Here is a 23043-nt window from a genome sequence, read left to right on the forward strand (position 1 = left end):
TATTTTTGAGAGAAGAGTCTCACTCATTCACTCGCTAGCATTCAAAATGAGAATGTAGAACTCTGCAATTCAGCATTTCTAATCATTTTCTATATTGGAACTTTGTTCTTCATCGTTTCTAGTCATACTCTATTCTTATCGGGACCGGATTTGAAAGGATATGGTTGATCCTCTAGGCTCTTTTACTGTTCTTACTAGTGAAAAACAATATATATGTTGAAAAACTAAATGAGCATATGAGACCAAAATTGCTGTTAGTATGACTAGTAAATTCTGGCAACTAAATGTAACCTAAACCAATCCCAAAGTTGCAGAAAAAATGAAACCAAAACCTAAATTTCCAATTTAAAGCAATCAACCAAAATAAAAGGTGAGAAAAACAAAATAATGAATATAATAACCAATAAAACATATAGCTTACCAAGGCATGGGATATTGATCAAAGCTTTCAAGAACAGTGAGTGGTAATTCGTAGAAAGATTTGTATCCCAACTCTGTTTGAGATATTTCTCAGTCCTCACAGAGACATTAGATTAAGACTCACACGGTAACAGTAATTCAAAATAGCAAGTAAAATTGCCTTGCGTCTTCGAATGTAAGAGCTAGTATCTGAATTATTTTATCAGAAATTGGCCTAAAAGTTTTCCCATCATGGACAACTACTCAATTAGCTTGGACTATTATCTAGTTTCTCTAGCACTTACTCACTTAGTGCTGGCTAAAGCTGGGATGGGCTGGGCTGACTAGAATGTCTCTCTTCCCCAATGAAAAAGCCAATTTGAGCCCATGGATTCTGTAGATGGGCTAAGGTAAATGGTGATTCTACTGTGACAGGTTTCAAAGTGTGATTTCCAACAAATAGAGATTAAGTATGAATAGAATAAAATATACAGATATAAAATTCTTTTAAAATAATATGAAGAATAGATCAGAGATTGAGCATGTAATATAAAACCTTTCATTTGTTTTTTTTTTTTTGGACAAACAAACAAAAACATGCAAAATCAAGAATATCATAGCTTAATTACTATTTCAAACTTTATGTCGCAATGACAAATATTTAAAACTTTTATGGGAGCATGAAAAATGTTGAACAAGTAAATAACTTGGTAGGATGAAAAATATTGAACAAAGTAGAGATTAAAAAACATCAAAATCAAGTAACAATCACATAACAATTCAAGATCCACATTGGACACTTGGAAATAATTTAATTGGAATATTTCCACATTAGAGACTTGTCCAATCACATAACAATCCAATGCCCACATCGAACACTTGCTAATAATCTAATCTCAAAATATTTTTGATGGCTAATATAATGAACCCAAATCAGATTTATGATAATTAAAGACTTGATTAGAGAGAGACCTGTTGTGATACTTATTTAGGTTTGATATTTTGCCTATTAGGCAAATACCCGCATTACCCATATCCACCCGACAACCAAAATGGGTAATACCCATGAGACCCATATCCGGTCTTTATTTCCCAATACCCACCCATCGAGTAAATAGGTACCCAACTATCCAACTGTTTTCTTTCTTTTTCATTATATTATAAAAGATTAAAAAGCAAAAATTCAAAAAGAAAAACCCCCTAAGAAAAGAAAAAACCTATCGGGCCACATCGAGCCCAATTCGTCAGCACTCACCTGTTCGGCTTTCTATTTGCTGCTCTGGACACCTCCACGTTATCGCTGCTCGACTAGCACCCGGAGGTTCTGGCCAAGGTCCGGGAAGAGGTCGCCGGAGTTTGGGACCCGGAGTCCGACGAGCTTACCACGGCGGACCAACTGGCACCGATGAGGTACGCGCGAGCGTTATGCCTGAGGTCGTGAGGTACCGCTCTCCGGCCACCATGGTCCCTCACATTGCGGCGGTTGACTTTCCTTTGACTGAGACGTACAGAGTCCCAAGGGTTATCACTGGTAAGCAATTCGTTCAAGTTCTTCTGCATATCTTCTGAATCTAATTTATTCAAATGTTCTATTGTAAATCTAGTACGCAATCCAGTTTGATTACTTTATAAGATGCTATTTGCAATGTTTCAGTTTATCATCTATGGTTTCTGTAAATGCAAGTGGTATGAAGGTGAAAGCCGACAGAGATGAATCTTCTTCATACGCAACTATGCTTGCAGCACAGGATGTTTCTACAAGATGCAAGGTCTTGATCTGCTTGCAATTTGTTCTTTCCTTTTGATATTGTTTATTGGGATCTTGTCATTAATTCTAGAACTATTTCTTAAGACATGGCTATTGATATAGTGTATCTGTTTTTTCTTTGTTTTTCTTCCCATAATTTGTAGATTTGATAATGCAGGAATTTGGTATTACTGCTCTTCATATTAAGCAGCGGGCAACTAGTGGCAACAAAACTAAGACACCTGGCCCTAGTGCCCAGTCTGCACTCCGTGCTCTTGCTCGTTCTGGAATGAGAATTGGTCGTATAGGTAACATTTCATATTTTTAAAATTAATACTTATTTTTTATGCATCAGTTGTACATGCTTTATTTAAATTTTTTATGAAAGTAGATTATTCCTATATAGCTGAAAAGTATGTAACTGATGTCTAGTCTTTTGTGGGTGCAAAATATAGTGGTCAGTTTTTGAGTGTACAGATTGCTGTGAAAGTTTTACTTTCTGTTTAGAACCACATTTGTTGGTGGATGTTTGTCATATTAGTTGATGTTTAGACTGTCCTGTTACTTTTCTCCCTACACGTCTGTTGCTTGAGTTATGATAGAATCAGGCTAGGCGATGTAAGTGCAGATCCAGAAGCTTATATATCAATAGATTTTGAAATCAGTATTCTGAAAGATTATATTGTGAAGAGCAAGAACTAATAAGGTGTTAAGTTCTGCCCGTCTATGAACACCCGGCAATACATTAAATTGAGCAGCACATGTATCAATCCAAAAAGTAGTGCCTAAAGTTTGTTCGTTGTTAGAAACAGACAGCAAGCTCATATATTATGCATAAGTTGAGACCTGAACTCGTATTTGCCACTGCAGCAGACCAGGCAACGGCATATGACATGATACATAATTACATATACAAGGGAAACAAGGGAAGAATGGTTGTCAGCCCAGCCACAACAAAAGAACTAGACTAATGATGCTCCAATTTGAAGCGCACAACTTTTTTTTTTTTTTTTTATTGGGCGGATTTTGTGGTGCTCTAATTTAATGACAGTTTTCGAAACATGGTTTCAAGAGAGGCAATTGAATTCTCACTTCCGGTAGCTTCAACGTGCTGAACTCTCACAGCATCTCGGTCTGGACCTTCAGCATACACAAAGCCCACCCCACACCTTTTCACCTTCAATTTAACTAGGCACATACGGCCTGCATTGAACTGAAAAGAGACTTGAGTGGCATTGGTATAAGGAATGGACCTCACCTTCTGAAGGGAATCGTACCACGCCACCAGGTGATCTGAGTTGTCGCCATCACATTGGATCCCAGAGCTCGCATAATTGCTAAACTGGTAGGTATGGCTTTCACCATTTTCGGTTTTGAAAATGGATTCACCCCCACACTCCCCATTGTATGCTTTATGGAAGTTAACAACAACACAGAACGCTATACCCAAAAAGTTTGCATCTTCAGAGTTCAGACCAATGTAGACGAAGCGTGATATCTATCGAAGATCCCTCCATTTGATTGCTCACCCATTTTGGAATTTCATTTCCCGAGCATCTAACTTCGTACCTAAGTTCCTGTACGTAGACAAAGACATGATTTTGACTATTTATTTTAAATTGTCAAAATTAGAAGCAAAGGAATGCGGAGAGATAGAGACGGACCAGATGATTAGCTCTTGCCTTATTTCTAAGATGTGCATCTGTTGCCCTGTTTCTAAGATGTTCATAATCTATTATGTTCCTCCTTGCATTCTCATCCAAACTTGCGCAATTATAAAATATATGCAACACGGAAGGAACTCTTCGATCCAAACCTTCTGTGAGTGCCGTCGATAACCCAGACACTGTCTTCAATCTCTTGCAGTCACTTGCATCTATCCATTCTAGAAGATATGGGAGCTTGGGTAAAGATTCAAGGCTCTTGCAATCCTTTAGAACCAATCCCCTCAGCCGAGATGCTTGATTGATGGTTGAAGGTATGCTCCTAATCATGGTTCCACCCACATCTAATTCAGATAACCTGTTTAGGCTAAAGATGCAATCAGGGATTTCTTCTACCATTGTGCAGTTCCGGAGTTTTAGTCTACTCATCGGAGACCATAAAATGACCGACGACGGAGGCAAGATGCTGTTTGGGACAGTCTCAAGGCTTCTACACACAGGTAACACTAATTCCTTCCGCCCAACTACGTTTTCAATCAAACAGGGCAGCTCTTTGAATTTCGTTCCTCCTAAATTAAGATTCTCCAGATGCTCCATAGGCTTCAACATCTCAGGGAAGTTTTTGAAGCCAGAGCAACCAAAAAGAGAAATGGTCTTAAGAGATTTCAACTTACAAATGCTGCCTGGGAGACTGACAAACCTTTTGCAACCTTGCAGTTCAAGATATTTTAACCTAGAGAGACCCTCAATTGACGAGGGCAATTCTTCTATACTTGTCCCAGACAACACAAGATATGTGAGGGAATACAGCTTCCAAATTCTGTCTGGAAGATTCTTAATGCCCTCGCATCCATCAAGATTCAATCTAACAAGTTTTTCATGGGACCAAATTGATGAAGGCAAGTGTTCTATAGCAGTCCTACCTAACTTCAACGAAACCATATTACATGGCATATCTGATAGAACACTAAGATTCGTGCAACCACTCACATGCAATGAACTAAGCTTGTGAAGATTTTCAAAATAGGAATTGAAGGAACTTCAACCAGCCCTCCACAGCCTTCAAGGTTTATCCTCTCGATGTTTACGCTCATAGAGAGATCTGGAACTTCAACCAGCTGCTCAGAATGACTGAGATCGATGCGTTTTAAGTTCCTAGGCTTCTGTAACAATTTTAAAGCAAGATAAATGGTAAGAATAACTTGGCTTGAATATATATGACTTTTACATATACTGCATTCAATAATTAATACATGCAGGAACTAACTTGGTCGCATACCTGGCCTTCATCCCAAAGTCTCTGGAGTTGGCTACCAGGCATAGAAAGCTCAGTGAGATTCTCAGCAGAAAATGTTGATGGCAAATATTTCAAAGTGTATAAAGGCCAGCTGATATATATAAGGGAATCAGGAAGATATTCAAGATCGTGAAGATTAAAGTGCACATTGCAGTCCTTCCAAGGGTAGTAGTAGTGGCCCGAGCGATCTTCACCATATAACTTTAGAAATTTTAGATTACACGTCTTTTTGAAGGCTTGAGGAGTCAAGTTCAGCTTTGTAATCTGAGAGAGGTTTAGGGATATGCTTTGAACTCTTTCAGTCCCCTGACAATTGATGCCAAGTATAAATCAGCATATATATAGTCTTACCAAAAAAATAGAATTACTCAAACTAACATCAAATTGTTATCTGATAATGATTTTTTCTTTGGAAGTTGATGCAAATTTTCTGAACAATGTCAATGAATTAGGCTCTTACCTTATTCTTTTCCAACACATGACAGATGTCATCCGGGGTACAAAGCCTACTGCGCTTTCCAGGCTTCGCAGGATGTTGTTCACGCTCAATTGCCCAACCCATTTCTTGTATCAAATCATGCATCCACAGGTAACCAATTTTTTCTGTCCACCCTTTGTCTTTGATTGATATCAGAGACATATCAATGAGAATGTTGATTCCGCTATCCGCAAATAATCCACATGCATCTAATTGTTCTTTTGCTCTACATACATCCTCTCCTTTGTGAAAACACGCGATATAAAGAAATATCTCCCTCTCATTTTCTCCTAATGCATCATAACTTATCCTATACACATTTTGAAGTTTCTTTTCAGGAAACCTTTTCAACTTTTTCAAGAAACTTTCCCGTTCTTGTGTGCTCTTGCATCGACGAAATAAGGAACCCCAGATTTTAAGAACGCAGAGTTGTTGTGCTGAACCGCTGATCTTATCAATTTTCGGGTTCAGCTTTATGCATGGTTGTATTTGCAAAGATTCTTGAACATCCAGTTTGATAAGAAGAGAATGGGGCTAGAATTCTTGGTGGCAGAGATAAAAAGATCGAAGAAAGCAATGAGAAATTTCCAAGCAGTTTCGTCAAAATATCTTTCAGTACTTGAGGTTCAGATTAAAGATAAAGTGAGTAAAGATAGAGGAACAGGCAATGGCCCACAGGTCTGAGCAGACTCATACCTCACATTCAACTTTCCAGGCTTTACTAACTCCCTAAAGTTTGTTCTTACAAAGAACTTCCTAGAAAAAGTGGTTGTTATAATTAGACTCGTTTCTGTATACAAGGGATGTAGATGTATATATCCCATATACGTATGCTGAAATTGCATCGAAAAGCAAAAGGTAGTTGAGCTGCCTAAAGTCGTTAGCTGAACTGTGGCCCAAGTTGTGCATCATCTTTTGGATTCAGATCTTTTGAAATGAGCAAGTCATAAAGTTCATAAAATCTCACTTCAAATGAGCTGGATCCTCATCTTAACTGTAGTGAATGAGTGATCGATTCTAGTCATACTCTATTCTTATCGGAACCGGATTCGAAAGAACAGGGTTGAATCTGTAAAAGCTCTTGTATTGTTCTTCCTAGGGAAAAACAATATGTTGAAAAACTAAATGAGCATATGAGACCAAAATTGCTGTTAGTATGACTAGTAAATTCTAGCAACTAATTAAATGTAACCTTAAACTAATCCCTGAAAAGTGAACCCAGAAAAGTTTGAAGAAAAACAGAAACATAAACCTAAATTTCCAATTTAAACCAATCGAAAAAAAATAAATGTGATAAAAACAAAATAATGAAAATAATAACCAAGAAAACATATAGCTTACCAAAGCATGAGATTGATCAAAGCTTTCAAGCACAGTGAGTGGTAATTAGTGGAAAGATTTGTATCTGACTCTGTTTGGGATCGTTCTCTGTCCTCACAGTGATTAATAACAGAGACATTAGATTAAGACTCAAACAGTAACAGTAATTCAAATACCTAGCAAAATTGCCTTCCCCCTTGGAAAAGCAAGAGCTAGCATCTGAATACAGAAATGGGCCTCATAGTTTCCCATCATGGACAATTGCTTGGACTATTTATCTGTTTCTCAAGCACTTTGTGGGCCAATTCTTAGGTGCGGGTAGCCGCACCACGTGTACGGTGCGGCTGCCCAATCAAATCTCAGAATTTTTTTTCTTTGTTCCGAAATTGTCCCTGATTTTTAAATGTGAAATACCCAAAATACTCCCCTGCTAGGGGAATGATTGGCCTGCCGCACCACGTGGCGGTGCGGCTGCCCCACGCAAGAATCACTCCACTTTGTGTTAGCAAAATCTGGGGCTTGGCTAGCCAGCTAGCAATGTTTCTCTTTCCCAATAAAAAAGCAAATGCCCCAATTTGAGCCCATGTATTCTGTCAATGCTAAGGTAAATGGTAATTCTATCAATGACAGGTTTCAAAGTGTGATATTGAACAAATTGGAGATTAAGCATGAAAACTGAAAGAAGGAAAAAGAAAAAAAAAATCTCCCTATAAATTCTTATTATTCTCAGCGATACAATACAATCGAGTAAAACCACTTTGTCAATTGTTGTAAAACCACTTTGTCAATTGTTTAATTGGTAGAAATTTACAGAAGTGCATATGGGTTGCAAAAGCAGATGTAATGGAAGTGTTTCGTTTCCTACAGTAGGAAGAACTCATAAGCACTCGGATTTTTAATAAATGTTGAAGGAAATCGACTTATATGTGCCTAATCAAATTAGGATTAGTTCCATGATTGTAATAGGAGAGAATGTTCTAGAATTCATAGTCCTACTCAAATTAGTTTTCCTTGTATCATTAGAATATGTACTTTATAATCCCTATATATAGGCAGTAGTGGAACACACAATTCTCTCATCAATCTCTCTCAAATCTCTCATTCTTAAACAATAAATATGTTATTTCCTGAATTGAACTACTACATTGATAATCATAATTCTAGTCTGTTATTCATTACCAATCCAAGAAACAAGAAATTCAGCAAGCGGATGTGATATATTTATGAAATACGGTCAATCCTAAAAGCCAGCTGCAAAACATTCAGATATCCTTCAGCTAGAAACAAACTCGCTGGAGACATTCTGTTGCTCTAATATAATGATAGTTTTCGAAACATCATTTCAAGAGAGCTTACTGAAATCTCACTTTCACTAGCTACAAGCTCATCATCGGGACTGGTCTGAGTTGGGACTTGATCAATGATTTGGCACTTGACAGCATCTTGATCGAGTGCTTGAGCATACAAGAAACAAACCCCACACCTCGTTGTCACATAATTTTGTGCAGAGAAGTTGAAAGAGGCTTCAATGGTGGCATTGCATAATCGAGTGGACCTCACCTTTTCAAGGCTATCATACCACACGAATATGTGATCTGAATTGACATCACCCAAGCTGGTCAGCAATGAGTGAACTTGAATCGAAAAAAAATGGTTGAATTGATGGCTATCACCATTGATGGTTTTGAAAATGGAGTTACACCCACAATCTATCATCCCTGGTTTATTGATTGTAACAACAGCACACAGAGCTAAACCCAAGAAGTTTGCATCATCACACCAATTTAGAGGAAGCTTGATTTGTATTGAACCGCCTTCCCTTTGAAAGCTGAACCATTTTGGAATTTCATTTCCGCAACATACAACTGCAACTGAAGCAGGTTCTACGCCCCAAAACTCCGACCCCTCATATTGAAATTTCTGTACCGCAGATAGACATCATGCATGTTTAGTGAAGAGGATCAAATGATTCAAATCTACTCATTCAATTTAACAGAAGTAAGGGAGTGTGCTTGTGTTTTTCTGTGTCTGTGTGTGTGTGTGTGTGTGTGAGAGAGAGAGAGAGAGAGAGACATGATAATTAGCAGTTGCCATGTGCATAATTCGAAGATGTGCATCATCCATTATGTTGCTCCTTGCATTCTCATCCAAATTTACGCAATTGTATAACTCATGTCTCTCATCAAGGTATAGCCTTGCATCTTCACATACTTGATCCAGGCCTTGTGTGAGTGCAGTCATCGAGAATGACACTGTTTTCAGTTTCGTGCAGCCACTTGCGTTTAACTGTCTAAGACAAGGAAGGTCCGGTAAAGATTCAAGGCGCTTGCAATTGCTTACGTTTAGGACCCTCAGCCTAGACGGTTGTTTGATGGTTGAAGGAATACTCTTGATCATGCTATCCCTCAGATCTAGTTCAATCAACGAGGTTGAGCTACAGATGCAGTCAGGGATTTCTTCAAATATATTGCAGCCTTTGAAATCTAGACAATGTACCAAAGACCACAAAATGATGGACGAGTGAGGCAACGCTTTTAGACTGCAGCAGCCATCAACTTGGAAATTCAAAAGGCTTAGATAGTAGATGCTATTTGGGACAGACTCGAGGCTCTGGCACCTGGATAAGGTTAAAGTTTTAAGCCCAACTAAATTTTGGATCGAAGAGGGTAGCTCTTTAATATCTGTTCCTACTAAATTAAGATACTTAAGACTTTCCAGAGGCTCCAAGATTTCTGGGAAGTTTTTGAAGCTAGAGCAACCTTCAAGAGAAAGTCTCGAGAGACAATTCAACTTACAAATGCTGGTTGGGAGACTCACCAACCTTCTGCAATAGTACAGTTGAATTGAAACGACGCTGTTCGAGAAACACTCGATTGATGAGGGCAATCCTTCTATACCTGTCCAACACAAATTAAAAGATGTGAGGGAGTTAAGCTTCCAAATGCTGTTTGGAAGATTCTTCAAGCCCTCACACCTTTCAAGATTCAACTGAACAAGATTTTTATGAGACCATATTGATGAAGGCAATTCTTCTATTGCAGTACTTTCTAACACTAAGAATTTCATATTTCTTGGGATCTCTGAACAAATCTTAAGACTCGAGCAATGACCCAGATTCAGAGAGGTAAGCTTGGGAAGATTTTGAAAATAAGGGGGAACTTCAACCAACCGTGTACAGCCTCGAAGATCTATACTCTTAATATTTACACTCTTAGAGAGATCTGGAACTTCAACTAGCTGCTTGGAGTCACTAAGATCGATCCTTCTTAAGTTCTTAAGAATCTGAAAGAAATTAATGAGACATGGTAAGAATACCTGGCTCGAATATATGACCTTTCCACATACAGCTTTTAATACATGCATACCTGTTGGCTTTCATTCCAAAGTCTCTGCAGTTGGCTATGGGGCATTAGAAGCTCAACAAGATTGTCCAAAGAGAACTTTGATGGCAAAGATTTTAAAGGGTATTCGGGCCAGCAGAGATATCTAAGTGCATTAGGAAGGGACTCAAGATCTTGAAGATTCCAGTACTGTGAAAAATATCCGTAAAAGTTCAGGAATTTAAGATTATACATCTTCACCAAGGCTTGAGTGAGTTGAGTCCAGGTTTGCTCCTCGGCGCTATTCAGTCTTACGGATATGCCTTGAACTTTTTCAGTTCCCTGACAATCAAGAGCCAAGTATAAACCAGCATGCAATGTACAAAAAGAATATAATCAAAACTACATTGATTTGTAAACACATCGAACTCTACTCCTCAATTTTTTTAACTCCAGTCAAGGATCTTACCGTGTTCTTTTCCAACACATGATGGACATCATTAGGAGTATACAACCTACTGCGCTTTCCAGGCTCTTCAGGACATTCCTTGCGAACAATTTCCCAACCCATTTCTTGTATCACATCATGCATCCAAAGTAGACCACTTTTGATTGATATGAGAGACATATCAATGAGAGCTTCGATTCCACTATCCGCAAACAAACCACATGCATCTAGTTGTCTTTTTGCATCATGGATAAAATCGTTTTTATGAAAACATGCAATACTAAGAAATATCTCCCTCTCGTTTTCTTCTAATACATCATAACTAACTCTATATACATTCTGAAGCTTTTCGTTGGGATACGTTTTCAATTTAACCAAAAAATTTTCCCTTTCTTTCATGTTCTTGCATCTACGGAATAAGGAACCCCAAATTTTAAGTGCCAACGGAATGCCTGAAGCATAATCTACCAGCCCTCTTAAAAAAATAAAGTTTCCTCTAGAACACATCTCAGTGGAAGCATTCAAATGGAAGAGCTGTAGGGCTTCATTACCATTTAATTCCTGAACTTCGTATATCCTTACATCATTTTTAGCTTCCTTCCTCAGTAGTCGCATATCTCTGAGTAGTTGCTTATCTCTAGTTGTGATAATGATTCGACTTCCTCGACCAAACTGAACTTCTTCTCCAACTAAATGCTCCAATTGGCTGAAGTCATTCACATCGTCAAGCACAACCAGGACCTTTGTATGGGACAACCTCTTTCTGACCGAAGTTGATCCTACAGATGGAGTGCCAATCCTTAAACGTTCTTCCTTTAATAACTCACGAAGAAGTTCATCTCGGAGATGATTTAGTCCACATCTCTTTGATTCTTCCCTAACATTTGCAAGAAAACATGATGCTTCAAATTGAGAAGAGAGTCGGTTAAATACAGCACCAGCAAGTGTGGTCTTACCGATACCACCCATACCCCAAATACCTACTGTACGAAGGCAAACTTCTGGCGGGACAATGCCGTCAATGCATAATAAGGATTCAATTTTCTGAATGCGACTTTCTACTCCAACCAATCCTGTTAAATCAGTAGAGAGTTCACGATCCAACTGCATCAAAATAGCTTTGACGATTCTCTCAACTAATTCAGAATCATTACTGGCATATATGAGAAATGAGACATTATTAATAATATTAGTCACATAGTAGATTAATAAAAAATAGAAATTAATTACTACAAGCTTTATATTTAGAGAGTACCTAGTGGTGAGTGAGTCAAACCCTGATAGGTTGGCTATTGTTGTTAAAGCATGCCTCCACTTAAGCACCCTTTCCCTCTTGTCCTCGAAACGTTCTTCATGTTTAGCGAATGCAGCTGCATAAGACTCCCTCTGGTAACGCACATGCGATGGATCTATTCTGTAAAAAATAGGTATAACAGATTGTTGATATCTTTCCTTGCATTCATTTATATGAATCATCTCATCCAAGCACCATCGGGAAGAAGCATAGTTTTCGGAGAAAACAATCAATGAAATCTTTGATTCCTCGATTGCTTTCAAAAGGGCAGGTCCAATTTCATCTCCGCTCTTAAGTTTGTAATCGATGTAGGTATCGATTTTCTTCCCATCTAAAGCCTTAAGAAGATGGCTGATAAAAGTCTTGCGGGTGTCCTCCCCTCTGAAACTAATGAAGACATCATACCTATATATATGTGTAGACGAAGAAGAAGAGCAAGAACCAGCCATATTACAGGTATGTGAAAATTCACTAGCCAAAATATGCAAACATGCACTTGGGGCTGGTGTCCGCAATCTATTCTGCTTGCCTGCCCAGATTGCTATGCATAGCTCTGAAAGAAAATCCAATTCATAAGTAAGTTCACAAGTATATTTGACATATAACAATAAGCACATACATATGAAAGAGCGAAACATAACCTACAGATCAAGCTGTACAGGAGAAGCAAGAAGAACACATGGCAGAGAGCTTATCAGTTTTCTGGTTCAGAGCGCGTGATGGTTGGATTTGCAGATATCTGTTCCGGTTAACCGATAAGGAAGATAGAATTGGGGTGGGGGTCTACGGTGTGATACTCAAGTTGCTCTTCATCGCGATGTTCGCCACGTTGCTGGATTTCAAGAGGCATAAAACGGACGGCTGCGATGACTTTGTGTTTGTCCCGAGTCCGGACTATCTGCCATAAAGACGATTACAAGGTTGACCACAGATCAAGCGGTGCACCCAATTCTCTTTTTTTTTTTCTTTTTTTTTTTTTAAATATTTCAAGAACACTACATAAGTTATGAAGAACTTTTCGTGAATCAACTTTTGTTAAAATCAAAACGGTACATCACTTTCAAATTTCGGCCCAATTTTAGTACATGTCGTTACCTTTTTCCATTAGTTAGTGTACTTTTCGTCAAATTTTTAAGGATAAACCCGTCTTTTCAAGGATGATGAAAAAAATAATAATAAAAACAAAACCGGGCACCCATTTCTCTCTCTCACCGAAATTCGATCTGCCTCTCTCCCTCAGTCTCTCCTTCAATCCAAAATCCAAAACCCAGCCTTTCTCGTACTGACCACAGTCGACCACCATACTTTGACCACCGCAGTCGAGCACCACACTTTCCAAGTCTGTGGTCGCGGCATAGAGGAAGAGAAAGGGTTGGGTCTGTGATAGTATTTAGCAAATTTCAATCAGTCAACTCTCCAACAACAATAGTCAAACAATTAACACTACAATTCACTCCCCTGATCATCTACAATCCCTAGTCAAACCCCAATTTCCACACAATTAGCAACTAGAAGCTGAACCAAACCCCTAAAATCATGCTCATACAATCCAATTCAGTCAACACCAAAACTCACTAAACTTTAAAACCTTAGAAATTCCAACCACACTCACCTAATAGTGCCCGGACAAAGCCTCCGCGGCGGCCGCCTCCACCTCATCCCTCATCTAATCAACCCCATCATCGCCGCCCAAGCTCAGCATCGTCGCCTCCAAACCCGCCCCCGCGCCTCCATTTGCCGGTACCTAAAACTTCTTGACCTTATTGACGAACCCATGCCCGGCGGCCCTCTTCTTCCTCGCCGGCCAGAGCACGGCTGATGACTCGCCGATATCCTCCTCCCCACTTCCATTGTCAACTCTCAGATTTCATACAAAGGAAAAAAAAAAAAAAAAAACCCTTTTCAGATCAAAACAAGGCCCCCAAAACCCAGATTGTGAGATGATCCAACTCTGACTTTGCGGTTGAAATTGTAAGAGAAAAGGAGAAATAATGTCTCTTGGGAACCAGCAGAGGAGAGAGAGGGGTTAGGTCTGGGAGAGATAGGGAGAGAGCCAGAGTCAGAGTGTTGAGAGAGAGAGAGATACCATATTACCCTTCAACAAATGTATAATTACATAACGTTAACAATATTGTTGACGGCATACACCAAAATTGGGCCGGTTAGAGAGCTTTGAGCCGGCACCACCTGATTGCAAGGATTTCCTCTCTATGCGGTGCACCCAATTAATACCCTACTATTTCTTTACCGTGACCAAAAAGTCAAAAGTACCCTTGTGATCCTATGATCCTATCTTTTGTTTATACTTTAATATCACTTTCATGAAACAATCAAGAATTATGTATCATTTTAAGAGCTTAAGGGATAAAATTCAGTTCCCTTGGTTCCAAAAAAGAATGATGTATCATAAATTCTATATATATAAAGAAAACGAATGATGTATCATTGTGACATTGTGTTGTTAGCTTTATCTTTAGGGAAAAATGCACCAACAGTGTCTGGAGACTCTGAGTACTGTCAAAATTATACCTGGACTTTTAAACGTATTAATGTGATACCTGGACTTCTATTTTGTTGTCAACGTAGTACCTATGCCAACTTTCCGTCACGGTGCCGTTAATTCTGACCACGTGTGACGCACGTGGGGTGCAAAATGAGGGCAAAAATGACTTTTTCTCTCCATCAAATTCTGAATGAATTAATTCAAAATTAAAAATAAAAACTGAATAATTATTACATTAAAAATAAAAGTTGAATAATTTTTTTTGCTTTGTTCTATTACCCAATCCAATACACTATGACCATGAATCAAAAACTAAAAATCAAAACTTCCCTGACCATGAAATTCAAAAAACCTATTCATGGAACGATTGCTAACTAAGAAAATCGAGGTTGAGCTGCGAACGGAAAAAACCTTTTCCCTCTTGTCGTCGGACGGGCCATATTGACACAAATTGGGTCTTCTATGAGGCTTAGAATCCTCGATCTATTTGGGGAGATTACGGTGGCTGGTACTATGTTGAGGAAACGGAAGGTTGTGGCGGCTGGCGTGTCTTGGATGGTTCCTCGCTGGTCTGGTTGGATGATTGGGTTGGTGTCGCAAGGTCTGAGGCCGGCCGGTGGCGACGAGCTTCTGTCGGCATAGCTGGGATCGTTTGGAATCCAATCGGATCGGAATTGTCCGATCTGGTTTGGGTCTCAGAGATCCGAGATGGGGAGGGGATGGATCGGGAGGGGTGGCCCTCATCAGTGGCGTGATAGGGATGGTGGTGCGATGGTCCAGCGGAGTAGGCTTTTGTCGGCGGGGCTGGGATCCTGTGGAGTCCGATCGGATCGAAATGACCTGATCCGGTTTGGGTCTATGGGATTCGAGATGGGGAGGGGATGGATGTGGATTGGTGGCGCTCTTCGATGGCATGACAGGGATGGTGGTACGATGGTGGCGGCGGTCCGGTGGCAGTGGCGTACTGATTAACGATGGTGATCAGTCTCTAATAGAGCTGATTAAGATTTTAGATCTTCTCCTTCTCTTCAATCTTCACCAAATGCCGTACTGGGTTTCGATTTTCACAAAAGATAATGGAAAAGATAGCCACGGATTTAAGGACAGTGTGGTCAACCTTGAATGCAAGCTCTCAATCAGAGGCAATTGTAGACCACAGAATTTAGAGTGAAGTCGGAGGATTCTGAGTAACTGATGATGAATGAGAGAGAAGAAGAATTTTTTTATTTAAATTAATTATTTTATTCATATAAAATCATAAATCAGATAAAAAAGCAATTTGAGGGGCACATCAGTCATTTAGCTATCTTTTTCGACCTCACATGCGTCACACGTGGTCAACTTAACGGAGCCGTGAAGGAAAGTTGGCATAGGTACTACGTTGACAACAAAATAGAAGTCCAGGTATCACATTGATACGTTTAAAAGTTCAGGTATCATTTTGACAGTCCTCAGAGTCTCCAGAAACTGTTGGTGCATTTTTCCCTTATCTTTACTAAGATCTTAATTAATATATGCTCATGCGAGTGTAACTTGCTTATGTTTTTTTGTATGTTTGTCTTATTGTGATTTTTGTTTTGAAGATGCCTTATTGTTATTTGACCGGAGAAATAATGCAAAAACTTGATTTTTTTTTTTGTCTCAAATTTCAGCAAGTAAAGAGAATAAAAGTTAGAAATTGAACCGCCTGCAACAAAATTGGTCTGAACTTGTGTTTTTCATCCTACTTTTTTTTTTCTAATTTCCTTTCAATTGATTTTGGTAGTTTACCATGATAATATTTTTAGATGTTATTTATAAAAATTAAGTCTATTTTATTCAAATGGTATTTATGAATATTCAAAATTTAGTGAAACTTTTGACACTAAACTTTGGCTTCTATTTATATATAGTAGTAAAGATAGTTAAAACAAAAGACATGCCTTCTTTGTCTTTTTCTTGACCTAGCACTCTGCTAGGGTTTATCGTTGGCTTTCCCCCTTCGACAAATCTCTCAGGATTCCCAGATCTTGATGGTTATGGCTATTGCTCGTCTGGTAGCTAATCGTTTCTTTCTTGTTTTTGCTTCTGTTTTCTTGCTCGGAGCGCCGCCTTGGTGTGGGTTCCCTGTGGTGACTGATTGGGAGGGTAGTGTTGCTGTTTGGAAGGCTGATCGACGACTGAGCGCTCATGGCGTGGATCTGGTTTGGCCTGAGTTGGACGGGCGAGTCTGGGTTTTGGATCGGGGTCGTCAGACTTCCGACGGTGATAGGGATTGTACAATCGCTTTGGTTGGCACTGGTGGTTCGCTGCAGGGTCGTGGGGTTGCCGGAGTGGGGTTGGCCCGACCAGTTCAGGGGATCGACCAAAGCGTAGAGGATTTTCAGGCTGTCCTGGGCGCCTCCGACCGGGTTCATCCCGATCTAGGATCTGGTTTCTTCACTGCTTGCGAAGGCACCAGAATGGATCGGAAGTGGGTTCGAGGTGATCAGGAATGGGCGAGGATTTGGGTGTCTTTCGATCCTGGAGATGGGACAGTATCGTCGGCGGTGACCCACGGTGATGGCGGATATGGGGATGGAGGTTTCCAGGGCGACGGTGCTCCTACTTGGGCTCTCTGGGTGGGTGCTCGTTCTGGGGATGGGGATGTACAACGTGGTGGCTTTTTTGGCTATGCTGGTGATGGCCTGAAGGAGGTCAGTAGGGCCGGATTTGGGATCCCGACTCGCGAGGCAGGCTGGGAAGCGTTGCTACAGGGATTCAAAGAGGACGGCGGCGCTGCAGATGGCGGCGGCGGCGGTGTGGTGATGGAAAAAGCATATGCTTGGGGTGTCCTTAGCAAATGTGGTTGGGTCTGGGCCTTTTCATGGGCTTTGGCTTCCATCTTTGCTAGGGTTTGGGTTGCTTTTGTCTTTTTTGTTTTTAATTTTATTTTGGTAGATGAGGAGTTTGCACCCTCATCTACTAGCAATGTTTAAATTTTCATAGGTCGCAAAATCTAGTTAGTTCGGTTGTTACTTTTATATTTCCTTGCTTCTGAGCTACTAGATTTTGTAAGAATAAAGGTGCTTATTAGTCCTTAAAAGGTGGGTGTACCCGGGAGTGCGTAGGTTCTATGTTAGTATAGGTCCTTTGTATGTTCTACAGGACGGCTCTTTCTGTCGGCCCTTATGGGTGTGTCGTTTCTGGTACTGCTTGCTGAACATTAATATATCTGTCCTCCTTGGATTCAAAAAAAAAAAATATATATATATAGTAGTAAAGATATTTATATATCTATCCTCAGTAATCAAACTTCTATCAATATTATATTATACTATAAGTCAAATTTCAAAATGGTTATACTATCTTTTTGAATGATGTTGTTTGAATAAGTTAGGTGTAAAAAGAATAAGGCTATGTAAATGACAACTAGATAATAATTTTCAATATAAATTTGGAGTTGCTCGTTCTCTCTAATGGTCGGTCATCTATGTTTATACACGAGCTTTAATCTTTTGGTGCATAACTTGTGTTAGATGATCGAGAATAAAGAAAGTAGCTAGTGTTGATGAGTAGTATCGTTTTTTGTAATTATTTTCAATACAAATTTGGATCTATTCGTTTTCTCTAATTAATGATTGGTTATCTATGTGTATGCACGAGTTTTAATATTTTGGTGCATGACTTATTGTGTGATATGTATAGAGCTATAAATGATCGAGAATAAAGGAAATTGCGTTAATGCGTAGTATCATTTTCTGTAATTATTTTCAATACAAATTTGGATTTACTTGTTCTCTCTAATGGTCTGTTATCTATGTGTATGGACTAGTTTTAATCTTTTGGTGCATGACTTGTAACAGTTGTATGATATGTATAGAACTATCGATGATCCAAAATAAAGAAAGTAGCGTTGATAAGTAGTACTTAAACTTAATTGAAAGTTTGAAACAAACAACTAAGGAAACACACATGGATAGAGGTAGATTCATCTACTGTATTGGATTATATTCGCTCTCCTTCCCTTGTGCCTTGGCAACTTCGAGTACATTGGTTAAATTGCTTATATAGGATCTCACAAATGAACTTCAAATCTTCACACATATTTAGAGAAGGGAATAAGGTAGCCGATGCTCTAGCTAATCATGGAACATCTTTGTCAGATCAAGTATGGTAGGATATGCCTCATCCATTTCTCTTGTAGTTCTATGAGAGTGATATTTTGGGTCTTCCACAATTTAGTTTCGTTGACTTGTTTGTTTTACTTGTTTATTCTAGAGGTTTTGGTTAGGTTCCCCTCCATTGTCATTCGCATTTTTTTTTTGGTTAATAAATTGGAGTATTAGAGAGGTTGCTCCTCTACTATCACTCATTGTATAAAAAAAAATAAAAAAATAAAAAAAAAACTAGGGAAAAAAGTAGCTAACCATTGTACTTTTCAGTAAAACATCATTTTTAATGATCTTGCGTTCTACATATCAGTGAGACAGCTCATGGCAAGGTTGAGTGACTTGAGTCATATGGCATGTTGTTATTAGACTGTTCTACCAAAACCATCTCAAGATAACCTTACAAAAGATTTTCTCGCTTATAAATTTATAATAAAAACATGCTTCTAATATCATTTATTGATGACTTTTTGATTTAAAACCCAATAAAATTACCTTTTGCTTTCTGTTCTCTCTTGACTTCAAATACTAACATATATATTCATTAGCAGAACTGAATTGCATGAGGTTAACAAGAAAATAATGAAGTAAAAGATGTTGAGCATGACACCAAAATCTTGTTTTCATATTTTTCTTGAGTGGGGGATTAATCCCTAGAGAGTATATAAAGTGACTCGAAGTAGCGAAGTCCCAAAGTAACACTAAAATTCGTTTTGACAAAAGAGTCCATAACCACATTCGAACTGTGCTCAAGCTCGACCTCCTCAATGAAAGATGAGCTCCATGAATGCAACCCATTCTCACTGTCTTTCATAAACTTCACCAATTAAACCTGCCAGAGTCAGATTAAGACGTTAAGCATTTTGTTTTCGGAGTGAGGTTCTTTCATTTCGCATACCAATTTGTTTAGAAATATGATGACAAACCCAGTACAGTGACAGATCGAGGGACATGATTCTGACTTAGAGAAGCAAATAGACAGAAGGAGACGAGACAATGCAAAACTGTGGGAAATAAAAAAGGCGACTGTCTTTTTCCATCTACGAGAACAAAAAAACATTGCTTCCCCAAAGCACTGTGGAGTCTGCAACACCCAAAACGATAAACAAGAAGAAACAAGTTGTGCCCCTGACCTAAACCTAACTTTTATCCTCCCACGTTTAAGTTAAAGGGCATGCAAACTAGTTGACACCCTGCTCGATCTTTTGTTTTGTAACTTACTTGGCTAGAATGGATTGGCCACAAAAATGACACAATATTCTTTTGTTTTCCACCTTATTTGGCTAGAATGGATTGGCCACTAAAATAGATTTATAGTTTTCATTAAAAGAGCATATCAAATTTTGGTGTGTTTTTAGTAAGAGTAGTATCATGTTCTGGTTATCATTAACGAAGACTATGTCCGTTGAAGCAATTAAAATGAGTTTGCTTTCCTAATTTTTTTTTTTTTTTTTTAGAAGAAATTAAAGGAATTTGTTTCCTCATTATTCTTATCTTTAGATTTAGATAATGATTGTTGAATACAGCAGAGTATAACACTAATTGACTACCAAAACAACACTCTTAATAAAAGTTATTAAACTCTAAAGGTTGAGAAAGTCGTTTATTTTTTTCTTTTACCTCGAAGTTATTTATTGAATGTATATTTGTTAACCGATAAAGAATAGCTATTACGAATTTATGATGACTCTTTTGTAGAAATGATCTTTTAATAATCCATAATGAATAGCTATTATGATGACTTTTTTGTAGAAATGACATTTTAATGATAATATAGAGTCCTTAGTTTGATCATGAATGATGAAAGCACTTGACGACAACTTTAAAATGAGAAGGATTGTGGGGAGAGTTAGTAGTATTTCTCTTCTTTAAACGTCTTCGTGCTAGTAAGAGATTTTTTTTAATTTTTTGGGCTTGCTTAAGGGTATTGATGATCAAAACTGTTCGTAACTGTTAACAATCCCTCACTGAAAAGAAGCAATCGTAATAACGATCGATGAGTATAGAACTATGAACAAGACTGTGGTCTTAACTGGACTCAATCCGCCCAGGTCAACTCGTCCCCTGCCCAGCTGGACTTCCACCTTCCGCCGTCCTATTCATTCTCTCTCTCTCTCTCACTCTCACGGTCAAATTAACCGTAACTATCCCATCAAATCATCATTAACAGTACTAACTAATTAAACCAATTAACCTCCCTCCCTCTACCCAGATCACACAACAGGACACCAACATCAGTCAGACCTCAAACCCCTGCAAAAATGTACTCTCTCTGCACCACGACACCTTCCACTTAGACCTCCCCTCCCTCCTACTGTCCTACATCTCTCTTCTATATATACCCCCCAAAAACCCAAACCCTAACAACTCAAGCATACCATGAAGTCACTCTTGATCATCATCAACACTCTCCTCCCACTCACCCCCTACCTCACCACCTTCCTCCTCCTCCTCCTCTTCCTTGAACAACTCTCCTACCTCAAAAAGAAACGCACCGTTCCCGGTCCCTCCCTCGTCCTCCCATTTCTCGGCAACGCAGTCTCCCTAGTCCGCAACCCGACCCGCTTCTGGGACCTCCAATCCTCCCTCTCCACGTCATCCGGCCTCTCCGCCAACTACATCGTCGGCAACTTCATCCTCTTCATCCGCGACACCTCTCTCTCCCACAAAGTCTTCGCCAATGTACGACCCGACGCCTTCACCCTCGTCGGCCACCCCTTCGGAAAGAAACTCTTCGGCGAGCACAACCTCATTTACATGACCGGCCAGGAGCACAAAGACCTACGACGTCGTATCGCCCCCAACTTCACTCCCAAAGCCCTCGCCACCTACACCGCGCTCCAGCAGATTATTATCCTTGAACACCTCAAAAACTGGGTTAGCCTCACGTCTCAGACCAAGGACCCGATCGCGCTCCGGTTCTTGGTCCGAGACATGAATCTGGAGACTTCCCAGACGGTTTTCGTTGGGCCATACTTGGCCCCCGACGCCCGCGAGAGGTTCAAGTCGGATTATAACTTCTTCAACGTTGGACTCATGAAGCTGCCCGTTAACCTGCCCGGGACCGCGTTCAGAAACGCCAGGCTGGCTGTGGCGCGCCTCGTCGAAACGCTCGCCGGCTGCGCCAAACAAAGCAGGGCGAAAATGGAAGCAGAGCAACAAGAGCCGACGTGTTTAATCGATTTCTGGATGCAGGAGACGGTAAAGGAGCTCCGCGCCGGCGTGGCTGACATCAGTGACGTCGAGGTCGGCGCTCACCTGTTCGACTTTCTATTTGCTGCCCAGGACGCCTCAACTTCGTCGCTGCTGTGGGCGGTGGTGCTGCTCGACTCGCACCCGGAGGTTCTGGCCAAGGTCCGGGAAGAGGTCGCTGGAGTTTGGGACCCGGAGTCGGACGAGCTGATCACTGCGGACCAGCTGGCGCGGATGAGGTACACGCACGCGGTGGCGCGTGAGGTGGTCAGGTACCGTGCTCCGGCCACCATGGTCCCTCACATTGCGGCGGTTGACTTTCGGTTGACCGAGACGTACACAGTCCCCAAGGGTACCATTGTGTTTCCCTCCGCCTACGAGTCTTGCTTTCAGGGGTTCACGGAACCGGAGCGGTTCGACCCGGACCGGTTCTCGGAGGAGAGACAGGAGGACCGGGTGTACAGGAGGAACTACCTGGCGTTCGGGGCCGGGGCCCACCAGTGCGTGGGGCAGAGATACGCTCTGAACCACCTGGTGCTCTTCATCGCGGTGTTCGCCACGTTGCTGGATTTCAAGAGGCACAGAACGGACGGCTGCGATGACATCTCGTACGTTCCGACGATCTGCCCCAAAGACGATTGCAAGGTTTTCCTCTCGATGCGGTGCCGCCGATTCCCCGCTCTATATCTACAGTGAACGAAAGGTCGAAAATGCCCTCGTGATCCTTATTATTATTATTATTATTTTCTTTCTATTGTGTCGTTTTCGTGAAGAGTTGTCGTTGTGTTTTTACTTTTCAAAAGGTGCATGATTCTTAGGAAAAGTGTAGTGATGGGTGTAATTTGATTTTTGGTGGATGGTTGAGGGAGAATGAAATAAAAAAATTAGGGGTGGAATTGGAATTATAAACAAGATAATCCATTGTATTAGGTTTTAGTTAGGCTATGCTGTCCATTGCAGATGCAAGCGTTATGATTGGTAGCTAGTGGAGAGAGATAAGTTGACAACACTTCTATAATTAGTCCAATCTCACCTTTGATTTTGATATATTTTGTTATAAGATTTGATGTTGATTTTTGATAACTGTAAGCTAGGTTCCAATTGTCCCACTAATTGGACCTACGTACGTACCTAATTGAATCATCTCCAATATAATTGAAGTCAGTCCAAAATTTTATCATGAGCATGTTTAATGAGGTGTCGATCTATAAATTCGGTGGCGAGATTGATGTAGTTTATGATCATATTTTT

General features: G+C 40.0%; 2 protein-coding genes and 1 pseudogene across 3 annotated transcripts; 1 reads left to right on the forward strand and 2 right to left on the reverse strand.

Moving 5' to 3' along the window:
* Positions 1 to 2916: 2916 nt before the first annotated feature.
* Positions 2917 to 7157, reverse strand: LOC133731273 (disease resistance-like protein DSC1; annotated as a pseudogene).
* An 819-nt stretch (positions 7158 to 7976) lies between these two features.
* LOC133729276 (TMV resistance protein N-like) lies at positions 7977 to 12775 on the reverse strand. Of its 2 annotated transcripts, none has more exons than XM_062156774.1 (6): positions 12613 to 12775; positions 11929 to 12520; positions 10695 to 11826; positions 10271 to 10567; positions 8979 to 10187; positions 7977 to 8825 (listed from the first exon to the last, which is right to left on the reverse strand). In XM_062156774.1, exons 2-6 carry the CDS (start codon positions 12414 to 12416, stop codon positions 8217 to 8219), a joined length of 3735 nt encoding a protein of 1244 aa, XP_062012758.1. In that variant the 5' UTR covers positions 12417 to 12520; positions 12613 to 12775; the 3' UTR covers positions 7977 to 8216. The 2 variants fall into 2 exon arrangements, with proteins under 2 accessions (XP_062012758.1, XP_062012759.1); XM_062156775.1 differs by having other exon boundaries at positions 12609 to 12775.
* A 7814-nt stretch (positions 12776 to 20589) lies between these two features.
* On the forward strand, positions 20590 to 22839 carry LOC133729278 (cytochrome P450 710A11-like). Its single transcript, XM_062156777.1, has one exon. It carries the CDS (start codon positions 20980 to 20982, stop codon positions 22486 to 22488), a length of 1509 nt encoding a protein of 502 aa, XP_062012761.1. The 5' UTR covers positions 20590 to 20979; the 3' UTR covers positions 22489 to 22839.
* Positions 22840 to 23043: the final 204 nt, after the last annotated feature.

The sequence above is a fragment of the Rosa rugosa genome, chromosome 2 (assembly GCF_958449725.1).
Source record: "Rosa rugosa chromosome 2, drRosRugo1.1, whole genome shotgun sequence".
NCBI lineage: Eukaryota > Viridiplantae > Streptophyta > Magnoliopsida > Rosales > Rosaceae > Rosa > Rosa rugosa.